General features: G+C 45.2%; 2 protein-coding genes across 2 annotated transcripts in view; one reads left to right on the top strand and one right to left on the bottom strand.

The window, feature by feature from the left end:
• Nucleotides 1-13976, top strand: part of RNASE13 (ribonuclease A family member 13 (inactive)) — a 21880-nt gene extending 7904 nt beyond the window's left edge. Inside the window, exons 2-3 of the mRNA XM_025051380.1 lie at nucleotides 11807-12245; nucleotides 12534-13976. Coding sequence (XP_024907148.1) covers nucleotides 12539-13000 — 462 coding nt within the window. The 5' untranslated portion in view covers nucleotides 11807-12245; nucleotides 12534-12538 and the 3' untranslated portion in view covers nucleotides 13001-13976. The remainder of the gene's footprint in view (nucleotides 1-11806; nucleotides 12246-12533) is intronic.
• Nucleotides 1944-5712, bottom strand: RNASE7 (ribonuclease A family member 7). Its single transcript, XM_006926931.3, has 2 exons — nucleotides 5553-5712; nucleotides 1944-5043 (listed from the first exon to the last, which is right to left on the bottom strand). The coding sequence occupies exon 2, from the start codon at nucleotides 5001-5003 to the stop codon at nucleotides 4530-4532; it is 474 nt and encodes a 157-aa protein (XP_006926993.2). The 5' UTR covers nucleotides 5004-5043; nucleotides 5553-5712; the 3' UTR covers nucleotides 1944-4529.
• Nucleotides 13977-14213: the final 237 nt, after the last annotated feature.

The following is a 14213-nucleotide window of genomic DNA, read 5'->3' as shown; positions in this document are numbered from 1 at the left end:
TTGGCAAGGGGAGGCTGAGGAGGAGTTTGGTCTCCTTTGTTTAAATTCCTTTTTTCTTCTGTCACGAAAGTCAGGCCTACTCCATCCATCACAGGTTTGGCCACTTAACCCTTAACACCACAGTAATAAATATAAATGATCTCGAATTTTTTCTACATGCAAGCCACCGTACTAAGTGCTGTATATATATTGTCATATTTAATCTCCATATTATTCCTATGAATTAGGTTACTTTTATATAGATGAGGAAATTCCCATCTCCCTAAGAGTAGAAGACTTTTCTAGCATGGTATATATTTTCAGTATGGATAGACATCTTTCCTTTCCTCCCCTCTTGTAAACTGTGGACTACCTATGAGACCTCTTTAGTCATGTTTTCTCATGCCTCTGTGGCTTCATGGATGCTTCCAAGCTTACTGGCTTTGGAGTCTTGCACAGGTAAACATCCTACTAAGAGCTGTAACTGCTCTTTCTACCCCTCCATGGTGGGATGGGGGTAGGAGGAGGGCTTTAAAACAGCGAGGATCTTGAAGCCCTTTTGGAGGGCTCCAGTTATGCAAGAGCAGAGGAGAAAAGTGATGAAATGCGCCAAGGCTCTCTTCAGAGAGAAGGCTTCCTGGATGTTGCTGCTCCTGGTATGTTTTCTGCTGTCATAGCTCTAGGATTATTCCCTAGAGCCATAGACACTATGACGAGAGCCAACTGAATCAATGTGAGGAGAAGGGTTCTGATATTAAGGGTATTTCCTTCCTCCTACACTTTGCCCTTGAGATCAGGACCTTTCTCCTCACATTAACTCAGTTGTCCCTCTTCATAGAATCTACAGGTCATTTACTCCAGAGTGTGGAGACGTTGAGGAACCAGCATCAAGTAAAAAAGTCTCCTGCCTAATCTACCTCAGTCTCACTCCTAGGAAAGCTAACTCACTCCAGCTCCAGATCTCGGGTTAATTTCTTTAATTCCATTTCTGTTCCTTAGGTCTAGATTGGAACAATTCTTTAATGTCATCTACACAAGGCTGGGCAATACTTCCTTGGACACCCTCTTACCCATTCCAAGCTCTCACCCCCAGCCACAGAAATATCTCATAACTGATCAGTCTCCTCTCCTATTTTTCAGCTTTCAAATAGGCATAGATCAAGTTCAGCTTGACTTGGTATTAGCCCAAACATGTTATTCATTTTGGACCTCAGCTTTGACCTTTGGAAGGCTGAATAGCCAAATGCCTATTTTAACATTATTCCCGGCACCCCTAAACTTGGCTGTGATCAAGATCATGTGAAAGAATAAGGAACTGTCAAACTGAATCAGCGAAAGCATCAGTAATGAGAACAAAGCAGGTCATTTCAATTTATTATTAAATATCTGAAGAATCACTTTCAAATAGTGGTGAGCATTCTATGTGAAACTTGGAGTGAAATTTTCTTTAAGAACTTTTTAAATGTTAAAATTCCATCAGCCAGCGGAAGTATAAATGTATATTTATTATTTTAAGATAAATGCTGTAATAATTAATGGTTATGAAAGCTTATGTTGTACATGAAACAATTACTAAGAATTTTCACATAGTTAAAAATAGAAAAATTAGTTGACAATTAATATAAATAATAGGAGAGAGTATATTAGCTGGATAATTTTAGAAAGAACTTTATAAGCTTTTTCAGCCCAAAGTATTTGTAACAATTTAATAAATAGTAGAAACACTATTTAGTTTAACAGATAGTATAAGGCAGAACAATAAAAATTAGATTATGTTATAATTCTATCTATGATTTCATTATATCATAATCTTTGAAGAATTGATTAGTATATTAGCATTTGTCATGTTAAATAAAATAATCCTTAAGAACTATACTTTTGGGGGAAGTAGACAGGGAAAAAATTTAAATCATTTTTTCAATTAAAAAAATAAAAATAAATAAATAAAGAACTATACTTTTTAGGAGGATTTTTTTATTGAGATATAATTTACATACAGCGAGTAAACCGCTTATATACAGCTCAGAGTTTCACAAAGTAAATATTTTCAGGCGAGAAAGAACATGTCCAACTTACCTCTCACCCCTTGCCAGTTAGTACTCTCCAAGGTGGTTTCTACCTCTATCCGCACAGATTACTTTTGGATTATGTTTAATTTTTAGATATTTAATACTATTTAGGTCAGAAGTCTTTCAAGAAAAAGTCCTGTTTGGAAATTCTTCTCATTTTGAGAGGATACATCAAAAGCATAATTTTAGCCACTTCAAAATTTTATGAGGAGAATGTCTTCAAAACCATAATATCACATAAGGAAAATCATCAATAAAGAATGTATAAAGAGTTGTGAAAAAAGAATAAAGTGAAAAGTCAGCTATGCCCAAGTATTTTGCACCTCATTTGAAAATCTATTTAGAATGATAAGTGTCTAGCATAGTGACCACAGGATATAGATTTTACACTCAGCCATTTGGTCACAACAGATAATTTGTGTACCTCTTATTTCAAGCCTCTATGATGTATTTAGTGCATCTCTACTTTCAAGACTTATCAACTTATTGGCCCCACACTCTGCTTGAATTGTTCAATGTTCTCTTCTCCTTTCTTTTGATTATCCCTTCTTTACCTTCTCACCTGTCATCTCAAACCACCCATCCCACCCAATAGGACTCTCTGTCTGCAGACTTGCCCTCTAACTGACTCATGAACAAGGTAGTCGCAGAAGAAAGCCCTCAAAGCAAACTAAGTGGGGTATATTGGTCTGCATGTTTGCCAAAGGTGGATATGACTGGACAGGGATAATTCTAATACTACTGCCACTGCTATTACTAATTGTCATTATTATTGAATGACAGTGCCTGGGGCTGACTAAGGCTCCATAAAAGTCATTTCTAAATCTCCCCACAATCATGTTGGGTAGGTGGTATTACTCCCATTTTGCTATATGGAAGCACAGCTACAGAGAGGTTTAGTCGTTTTCTGGAGGACACGTAGCCGGCAACTGCTGAGCCAAGATTTACACTCAATTCTTTCTGGCTCCAAAGCTTCCTCTGACTCTGGTAAGAAGTAAAGGAGAGCTAAAATTGTTAGACAGGATAGGCAGAGAGTAGACTCCCCAGCCGGGAAGGGAAGGTCTAACAATTTAGCTGGGTGCTGAAGGAAGGGCAGGCGGGATTGGTGTGGGATGGGGCGTGGTGCAGTTTGTCTGGGACTGAGATAAAGGAAATGGGAAGGGGCTGGTGAGGGTCAGAGTGGCAGGCAATGTGGGAGGGGCTATTAGGACCACGGCAACAAATGGCCATAGTTTCTCCAGCTCTGCTGCTAGAGAGGGAGAATGGTATCTGTGGCCCAGGGGAACAGGGAGGTGGCATTTCCATATCTCAACCTCGATGGCCTGGGAAGAGTGCCAGAGTAGAGAGTCAGGGAAGCACCGAGGCAGAAGAGATGACTATCAGGAGGAAGGAAGCTCTGGCAGCTCCCACCAGCCTGTTTGTGACAAGCAGGTTCTGGGTCAAGGAAGTCTCTTGAGGTCAGGGGAAATGTGACCTGGAGCAGGAGGATAAAGCTGGGACACTCCCCTTACCCTATGCCTTCAGGCCAAGGGGATCTAGCCAGAGCCAGGCCCAGGTCCCACCCAGGTTGGAAAAGCAGGGGGCTGGAGAAGGGGGGGTGGCAGTTAGAGAGGCAGAAAGACGAGAAAGCAAGAGAGAATGAATTAAAATCCCTGAAGCACCTTATAAACAGTATTTTGGCTAGAGAGGCAATGACCTTTTTGCAGTCAACACAGGGTAACTGGCTCTTCAGGACTCACAGGGTACATTTCTTCATGGGTGAACTCGTACCTAGTTCTCCTCTCGTCCCTGAAGAGGTCTCTCCTTCTTTTGCCCAGTGGTAAAGTAGAAAGTGCACCATATGTAGAATGAGGAGACATAGGTTCAAGTCCAGGTGCTGCTACTAACCAACTTCACAAGCTCTTTAATTAATTAAGCTTTATGAAATCTCAATTTCCTCATCCTTAAAGAAAGTGTCTTTAAATCTATTTCACAAGGGACTCGTGGCTACACCATGGAAAGCATGAAATGCTATATAAATATGAAATGGTACTTTGTCTTTTTATTCCAGCACCTCTCTGCACAGAGACCACCTCACTAACACGTCAGAGTTGGGGAAGATTTCTAGTTTAGGAAAAGGAACAGCTCTGTTCATAAACCCCACAAAACTCTCTTATATCTATTTCCTCCTCTCATGCTGCCATGATAAGATGGGGCAGCAGAAAGATGTAAAAATCTGCCCCCACCCCTGCAGCCCCTTTCTTGGTGGGGATAAGTTTCTGGGAAAAGAGCAACAAAAAGGTGAAAGACCATCTCTTCTGGAGCTTAGCCCACTGAGGTATTGACCTCAGCTTCCCCTCAGCCATTCAAAAAAGCCTGAGCTAGGAAGGCCCCCAAGAGATGAAGGGAAGAGGACCTTCTGTGCATATGAGGAGAGAGGGGCGGTGGAGAGGCCTGGAGGAGAAATTAAAGCACAGCCCCAGAGTAAGGAAAGCTAGAAACCTAACGGACTTTGTCCAAGTGCACAGGAACCAGGTGGAATTTTCCAGAGTCCCCTTTCTGGCGACGGTCACAGGCTATGACGTAGGAAGCACGCATTTTCTTCTCTTTGTACCTGCAGTTTGGGTAGTTCTCCGAGGTGATCTCACATGTGGTCAGGGACACAGGACCTCTGCTCTGGTGGCAGTTTTTATGGACATTATCCTTGCAAGTTATGGTGGAGGTCTGACAGGTGGCAGCCACACTGGAGAAAGATTCATGCAGGAAAGTGTTGAGACTTTTGCAGCGTTTTATGTGCTTGTTGATGTTGCCCATCGCTGCGTTGCAGCCCTTGGGGCTGGGTTGCACGTGCTGAGTTTCAAACCATTGAGCTGAGGTCATGTGTTTGGGCTTGGCACTGACTGGGACCTCGGCCATCCACAGCCCCAACAGCAGGAGCAGCAGCAGAGGGTAGCATCCTGTTCTGGCTGGCGCCATCTCTCTTAGGGGGAATAGTAGGAATGAAGAGTTGGGATCACTGGGGACAGAGAGCAGGTGGTGTTCAGTTGAGAAATGAGCCTTCCTATCCCTGCTCCTTCTAGCTAACCACCACCTCCCTCCCCTCTTTCACCCTGGGTCTCATTCCTTCCTCCCCATCTTATGCCATATCTACTGTGACCCCAGCACCTAGCCTTAGGTCCCATCTCCTTTACCTTGTATACCCATCTTCTTTCATTCTGTCACTCTTGCTGCCCACTCTGTTCTATCTCCTCTCCTTCAGGTCCCATGTTTGTGTCCCTATGTTCCTATCCCTTTCCCTGTGTCTCATCCCCTCCATGACCCAATAACCATCTCCTCCGTATCCCCATTTCGTGCCTCCATGCCCTCGGCATCACTCTCCTCTCTCCCCTATGTTTGTCCTCATCCCCTCGACACTGAGTCCCTTCCTTTGTCCATCTTATCGCTCACCTGGGTGTACTCTTAATTGATCAGAACCCGTCTCTTCTCTGTCCTATCTCATCATCCATGTCCTGCCACCCGCCTCACCTCCTCACTGAGTCCTTGCGAGGCCCACTCCTGCTCAGCAGACTGAGGGTGCGTCTTCCACCGCTGGGTCTCAGCTCTCTGAGGGCCTCTTCTGTCTGCCTGACTCCTTAAGAGCTGGCCTGCGCTATATTGCTTCTGTTTGGGGGCGGGCTGGGGAGCAGTCCTGGAACAGGAAATGAATCAGGTTCATACCTCTCCACGCATAGGTCCCAAATAGCCAATACCTACAGAGCTAGTGTACTTGCCTAAACATGTTTGGCAATGAGGAAGCTTGAATCCTCACACTCAAAGACTAGATTTAGTCCCTGGCCACATGATCTTAATGACTCTAATAAAGCACCTGACCTAGGTGTCAACCCAAAATAAATTTTAGGGAGAGTTGTCATTTATCTCCTCCTACGTAGTCTCTGGTTCATGATTCTGGGAAGAGTCAGTCACTGTGGTGATAAGGATTGCTTTTTCTCTGACTTGAGATTCGGATAGAATAGCCTGGAAATTTTCTTTGTATGGTTTCTTGTCACCAGGATTTACTGTTACCTTACAGTAACAGTAGAGAGGCCACGTAAACTATCTTTATGATGAGGTTTGTGTTCTTGCCCAGAAGTTCAGGTTTCCAGTCAGGAAGATTTGGGTGTTTATTTTGAGGCCAAGAGGACATTGGTTTAGTAGATAGCACAGTTGTGGGTCAGGGCGAAGGATCTTTGGAAAAAAAGTGGTGTTGGAGATGAGAACCACCACTAGATGGCAACAGAGAGCCAGGAGCAAGTTCACACAGGCCTCCAGCTTTTCTGGTTCACCCTCAGTGAGGCTTTCCTTGGCTGTGGGAACAGCATTCACTGCTTTGTTAAGCTGCCTGAATCTCTGCAGTTTGAACTTCTGGATGGAGAATTATGCCTCTCATGCTGTAGGAATGCAAATGTGTGGAGATAAAATCCATGGTTTAAAGCAGATTGTGGATAGAATGCAGATCAGCACAGGCCAGTCCAGCCCTGGACTGGAGGTAGGGTTAGATGAAGGGGTGGGAGGCCAAGAGCTCATTTGAATTCCTAGCCCAGACTCCTTCTCACTTCTCATTATTCTAGAGTGAGATGTTTCCAAACCACGACTTGCACTGACTCTTGTGTTTTCCTGTCATTTTAATTCTTCTAGTTTGCTCTTCAACTCCATTAGGCCGGGTTCTCCAGATGGCTGCCTTAGTGCTATGTGAGAGTAAAATATCCACAGCCCTATTGTCTCAGGTCAAAGGAAAGGGAGAGTAAAGATTTAGGTTCGCACGCAAAATTTGAGGCGTTGAATCTACCACTTGCCCAATTCAAGCTAAAATGCTTACTTTGCCTCAATTTGAATAAGGCAGGCGATTTGATTTATTTGCTTAAATTATCCAGCTTCCAAGATCTGCTTCATTTTGCTCTTGGTAAATTTTTTTTTTTTACATGTTTGGGGCAATAGGAAAAGATAATGGGATGGGGAGACAAGGTTAGGGAGAACAGAAGGAATCAGACGGAAAGCCAAAGACTGGTGTGGGACTCTGGTGGAAGAGAGAAGAGAAAATTTAGAGAAAGGAGAGCAGAAGACAAAATGATAGGAGAGAAGATGGGAGGGAAGAAAACCCCTCACACAAGCAGCCTCTATCCAGGGATATGAGGTCGTTACCCTAACCTTCTTCTCATTATTAGATTGCCACAGTCATTGCTCTTGGCCCAACTTCTTCCCAGGCCGCTGGTGTGTGTGCGTGTGTGTGCGTGTGAGTATGTGTGTGCGTGTGTGTTTAAATTCATTGGGGCGGGTGTTGTGAAAATCTTAGCAGTGCCAGGTGGACCTCTGCCTGTCTTCTCCACAAGACAACAGCTGCTGCTTCCTCTAGCCTGTGCTGAGTGGGGATGAGGGGGGCTGGGAGAGAGGAGAGCTGGGCCTGGATTGGTGCCCACCCTTCAGAGCCCAGCCTGTCTCTTTTCCGGAGTTCCACACAGCCTCTGGATACCAATGGAAAGCCCATGAGAGTTTCCCTCCAAACAGGAGCAGATATGAGCTCTGTTGTCCTAATTTTGTAGCTCCTAGGATAAATAAAGGTAATGGGCTCATTTTTGTCGAATGGGGAAAGTGAAACAAACAGCAAATTGGGGTCAGATGTGGAACTTGCTTTGGGTCTTTGAATTCTCATGACCTTTTCTAGAGCAGCTGTGGGTCTGGAGGCAGCAAGGACAGAAGGTTGAAATCCTTGGCTCTGAGACCAATGTCTATAGGCAAGCTAGGATGTAGGAGAGGGGAACTTGTTTTGGGTCCGAGACCTCCCTTATGAGAGGTCTCATAAGCCATGTCAGCTCTCCAGTTATCAACAGAATAAAATATAAATTCCTTAGCCTGATGTTCAAGGTCTGCCACAATTTGACTAACATGTCTTTCCAACTTTATCTCTGACTCTTCTTCCACTGAGTGCCTCAACCTTAGCCAGGCTGGTTGTCTCTCTTTCTCAAACATACCTTTCATAATTCTCTTTATCTCCACTTAATCCCCAAGGTCCCAAGATGGTTTCTACCCGCCAAAACTTGCTCTGATCCTCCCAATTCATAGGGATCTTTCTCACCTCTAAATTCCTACATTTGCTGTCTTCAAGACATACGATTTTCTGCCTTAAACCATTGGTTATTTGTTCATATATATTTATCATTTTCCTCCAATTTAGACTGTCAATTCTCAGAGGACAAGGACTATCTGTTACGCTTCTTTTGTACCTCCTATAGGACACAGTATAGTGTCTTACAGATAAGTGACCTTAACTGATTCAGCTTCTGGTTTAGAGGCATTCACTCTGCCTCTGAATGACCCCAGCCCCAGGTGAGACCATGACCAACCCATGGTGTTGGTTAGTAGATCGAGGAACTGACAATGCAGTTCTTAGACTTCAACCCTGGGCTTGAGGTGAAGCTCTGAGAAGTTAAGATGTCTGAAGCAATCCTTTGGGTTCAAGGACAGTCCAGGAACTATCCGCGACACAGTATGCTGTTTGAGTAATTCAAGTTGGATGAGGCAAAAAGTGATGCCACTGAGATGAGGTGAGCTCACTCGGGGAAAAGTCTCAGGGTTCCTCTCAATCATAGAAAATCACCCATGCACCTGGCACTCTAGCCAGCTGTTCTAGAAAAGCTTACCCTTGGGGAAGGGAGGAGAGAGAATGTATAGATAACTACCTGCAGAGGGTCACCTTTATGGAAAAAATAACTCAAAATTGTTTCAGTGGTGAACTATCAGTACTCCTTTTGCTGATAGAAAAACCAGTACCGTTGTAAGCAAAATCTAACAAACATGTTTCTAAGTCCTGGATATTTACCAATCTTTTCTAATATATAAGGTGTAAGTAAGTCTACACTTGTTTGGAAATCTGATTCATTGGACCAGTGTTTCTCAGTCTCAGCGCTATTTACTTTTTAGTGTGGATGATTCCCTGTTGTGGGAGCCATCTTGTGCAATGTTGGAAGTTTAGCAGTATCCCTGGCCTCTACCCACTAGATGCCAGTAGCACCTTCTAGTTGTGACAACCAAAAATGTCTCCAGATATGACCAAATTGTGGCCGCCCCCCCCCCACCCCTTGAGAACCACTGAATTAGATTTATGATCTTTAGCAAGCTGCTGTCCCTCTCTAAAACTTAGTTTCTTCATCTCTAGGGTAATTTTTTTTGTGTTAAGTCCATTGTAATGGGGTAACAATTCCACGAATCTCAGGCTTAGGGAGCAGATGAAACCATGGCAAGGATGTCAGAATGGAAGAAGCAATCCTGTGGATCAACACCTCTAGGATAGAAATTTAAAGACCAGACCACCAGGATGGCAGTTTGAAAACCAAAGGCCCATGGCACAGTCAGCCCTTGTCCTGGCCCTGTGTTCATGCCTTTGTAACATATGTTCATACGGTGTGTCATCCTATTGAATTGTAAATTGAATCTGGACTGTCTTATTTACTTTTGTATTTCCCCCCAAATTTGTCATAGTGCTTTTCAATGATATTTAAAAATTAATTTTTATAATATATTTTAGAGTAATCAAAATGAGGTATGGCTAATAACAGAAAGCTTTGCAAAGATGAATTTTAAGTCAAGTATTAGAGGGGGCTCTAATTGGCAGAGTGGGGATGAAAAAGGTCACTTGGCTCATTGGGAGAATGAAAGAGGCTTTGCGGTGAATCGGGAGAAAAAAGTGAGTTGGTGTAGAACCTGGAAGACCATCCCCAGTTATCCATTTATATATTATTTAATGGTTAAAAGGCACTTTCATGCTGACCATCTCATTTTATTCTTATAGCCTCATGAGATAAGGAAGGTTTTAATGCCATTTTATAGAAGAAACAGACACTCAGTAGGTTATCCGATATCAAGTCCTGAACTCTTTACAATGTGCTCTTCCATTTCTGTAATTGTGTGTGCAGAGGTGAGTGGTGGTGGGTGGGTAGTGAATGAAGGAGGAGGAAGACCAAGAGGCATGAAGGGCCTCTTCTTCTTTTCAGGGAAGCTGCTGCCTTGAACATATAGGGAAGAGGTGGCATATGCTTTGAGGTGGAGACCACACAGTAGTAAACTTCCTTAAAACAAAGACTTGAGTCAGCTAGGCTCAGGCACAACCCTGCACAAGCTCCCACTCGGTATTGGCTTGTAGACTAGCCTGAAGGACACAGATGAGCCACCTGCCTGTGCAGGCTTTACTCTCACTTGCTTGGCTGTGCACACTTCCCTGGGGAGGACTTCCATCCAAGCAGAAGCTTCTTATACAGGATCTCTGGGCTGAGTCTCCACTGAGTCTCCACTGAGTCCACTGAGCTAGCTCAATGGACTTAATGGGGGTGAGAGCAGAAGAGAAGGGCAGATTCAGGGTGGAGGTGATGACATGAACAAGGACAGTGAGGTGGAGTTGGCGCCCAATGGGGGAAGCAGACAGACACGGAGTTGCAGCTGGATGGGGACAGGTCATGGAAGGTCTTATATCCTCTGAGGCACAGAGTCTTAACCAGAATTGGAGTGTGTGTTGTCCAGGAAGGGAAGAACCTAAGCAGGGAAAGAAAAAGAAATGGAAGGGATGGGTTTAGGAAAAGTTTAGATAAGATTGCCAGGGCTGAATAACTGATGGACTCATGCTCATATTGAGTTTCATCATGTGCCAGGCACTGGGCTAAAGGCACTTGACATACACTTTAATGAATTCTAATACTGCCACAAGGTATATATAATATTACTCTCATTGGCAGATGAAGAAATTAAAGTTTATAGTATTTTAGTAAACTTAGATTGATGGTGTACAGCCTATAAACAGCAGAGCTAGGATTCAATTTCTGGTCTGTTTTACTCAAAAGCCTGCTCTTATCTACCATGTAGACGCTGCCTCCCCACAGACGGGATTAGGGAGAGGACAGGCTCTAGGATCGCTCTCAGATTTCTTGTGTAGGTAACTGAGGAAGTTGAGATAGACAACACAAGAGGAGAAGCAAGTTGTGAGAAGGACGGGTTCAGTGTTGGACTTATTTGTGCTGTCAGAAAGAGCAAGTTAGGGGGGCTGTGAATGAGGAACACCAGTACACCTCTCCGTACCCCCTCCTGATTTACACGTTGGTCTTGGAGCACTCAGCTTTCTGCAGTCTGACTCCCCCGCTCCAGCTCTCCAGGGAGACTGTGGTAGGCTCTCCTGAGAGGAAGCCCACAACCTGGATCACAACCTGCAGGGAGACTGGGCTGAGAAGCCTGTGGAAGTCAAGGACTGTGGCTGGCAGGCTCTAGGGAGCTGGCTCTTTGCTTGTGATGAAGGGGCAGGGGTTGACGAAAAAGAAAGTTGGGAGCCCAGCCCTTTCCCAACATGACCATCAGCAGCAAAAGTCGGATTCATTGAGCTCAGATAGCCCACACCCCGCTCAAAGTCAAGGCTATGCTGTCTAATGACCTGACAAGTTTGGGGCTTCAGGGTCAGCATGCAAAAATTTCCAGGTGTGTTCGGACTCCAAAAGGGCCTGAGGATAATTACAGGTGAGGGAGTTGTGTGACCGCGTCATTGTGATTGTTGTGAAGTAAATGATAGGGACTGTGGGGGTCCGCAAGACCACGTCTTGGATTCTCAGTGCAGCACTCTGGTGGGAGGTCCTTGCATGTGCTTGGCCTCCTGGGCTCCTGTGAGTGGGACAAGAGTGTGGCAGATGCTCTGCTCTCTAAGGGTTAGGAACAAGCAGCGCTTTGTTCCTCAGAAACATGACAGTGCTTTTCTTCTTACCTCTTTATAGGAGAAAGCCCACGGACCAGAGAAAGCATTAAAGCCCAAGAATTTAGGGACTTCTGGCAAGGAGTGTGGGACTGAATGTTCTTATGACACCAGAAAGGAGGAGACCAGATAGCAATGTCTCTTTCCTTCCTCCTATTCAACCCCCTCAGCACAGAAGCTTCTCAAATTCAGGGGACGTTCCCTCCTCCCAGACTGGCCTTTAACCAGAAACCTGTTCAGCCTCTTCTCACCTTTGGGCAGTCTTTGGCTTCAGGCAAGAAGAATCCCTGCCCCCTGATGTGTTCATCTTCCAGCTCCTGTCCTTCTTCCAGAGCAATCAGAGAATCATAGCTCAGCCTGTTCCTTCTATTACTTCTGCATTTTTTACCAGAAGGGTTGACTGGGGCCAGAGATAATTGAGAAGAGTTGCTTACCCAAGCGCCATTTGGACCTCTTATTCTGTAAGTATTACAACTGATGGACTGGGTGAGGCTGAGACCATAGGTGGACTAAGGGGTGGGGGTGGGGGGAATGGCTGAAGGTGGCTGACTGGCTGGGTGACCTTAGGCAAGTGTCTCCTCTCTCCGGAGCATGAGATCTAGGGCTGGATGATCTGTGAGATACAGTCCAGCTCTTATGGCGTAGGAGAAGGCACACAGGGAAGGCTGGGGGAATGCTGGAGGCTCCGGGAAGGAGCAGCCAGCCACTGTGGGCCCACCTCTGCTACAACACCATAACTCTACCTGCAGGAAGAATGGCACCAGCTGCAGCCTGGCTCCTGTTACTCCAGCTGAGTCTAGAGCCAGCTCTGGTCATGAATATCGGGCTACAGATGGCCATCAGAAACTTCCGCATCTTAAACATTAACTATCCCAAGGTTAAGTACCCAGTGGATTTCCAAGGCTACTGTAATGGTATGATGTCCTATGTGCGGGGCAAAAAGCAAGATTGGTATTGCCCAGAGACCCATTATGTGATACACGCCCCCTGGAGAGCCATCCAGAAGCTCTGCAAGCACTGTGAGAACTTCTGTGATAATTACAATCAATATTGTACAGTCACAAAGGACTCCTTACCCATCACAATCTGCTCTCGGATCACCAAACAGCCACCCCCCAGCTGCAGCTACAATGGCACCCTAACCAACCAAAGGATCTATCTGCTCTGTTCCCAAAAATATGAGGGTCAACCCATAGATATCATTGGCACCTACTAGGAAAAGGAGGGTTTGATCCTGAACCACCCCTCATTGCCACCACAGACCAGCTGTCCCCTTTGCCAAAACCCTGATTCCTGGTACAAGGCTTTCTCCCTGACTTTGAAGGCAGGCAGGGTCTCCTCCCAAGAGACCAGGGAGGTGAGAAAAATGTCCAGAGCTTTGGTCACCATATAAAGTTATACTGTCTTCTGGCTCTTCCCAACTTGTTTCCGCCCCCACCCCCACATGCCCCCCCCTCTTTTTCCCACAGTTTTACCCACTCAAGAAGCTGTGTCCATTTGGCAGCGATCGTCTATCCGCTAGGCCAGATCTTGATTTCTGGATGGAGGTCCCGAGCCTCAGCTCACACCATGGCAACAGGCACTCAGCTCTATGTCTCAACTCCCCACACCTACCACCTTTCTCTTCTCTGTCTTCCTCATTTCCTTAGGATTCCCTCCACTCACTCACCCATACAATGGGTGTCTCTTTCTATAGGAATAGCCCTGAAACCCTTAGGTTCATTTTAGACTCAGTTCCTCAGAACCCCGCTCAGTTCCCAGTCTGCTTCTCACTATGAAATCATGGATCTTTTCTTCATGTTTTTTCCTCCCTCCTTCTGCCATGGAGCCCAGTGCAGTCTCCTCGACACTCCCAGCCTCCTTGAGTCACCTGTCTTCTCCAACCTCTTTCCATTCTACCATTTTCCCCTGGCTCACTGGAGTTTCAGGTTAATCTTCTTTGACCTATCCCCCACAAAGATTCCTGCATCCTATTTCTTCCCTAAACTCCCAATGTCTCCCAAACTCTAGGATCTGCCACCAACAAGATGGGTGAGATGGCCTAGCTGTAGTCACAGAAGGTTTTAAAACCACATCTGAGTTATGTATCACCATTGGATGAACCTGGGGGATGGGTACATGGAATCCCTCTGTACTATTTTTGCATCTTCCTGCGAATCTATAACCATTAAAAAAGAAAAAGATAAAAAAGACATCTGACTCAGTTCTGACTTCATTTTTTCCCCCTCAGTGCACGAGAACTCCTACTCTCGGAGTCCTGGAGGCCACCCACCTCCAGCCATCTTCTTGGTCTACTTTTAGCAGTCAGTAGGACCTTCTGTTCCATGTGAACCATGATGGAGTTGTGGTGGGGTAAAACTCACTTCCAGCTGGGTGTTGAAAATGGATTCTCCTTTCCCTCAGCTCTAGAACAAACTTGTAGTCGGGTT

This window comes from Pteropus alecto, unplaced genomic scaffold, assembly GCF_000325575.1.
Source record: "Pteropus alecto unplaced genomic scaffold, ASM32557v1 scaffold1197, whole genome shotgun sequence".
Lineage (NCBI taxonomy): Eukaryota > Metazoa > Chordata > Mammalia > Chiroptera > Pteropodidae > Pteropus > Pteropus alecto.
This window is presented reverse-complemented; position numbering and strand designations above follow the sequence as displayed.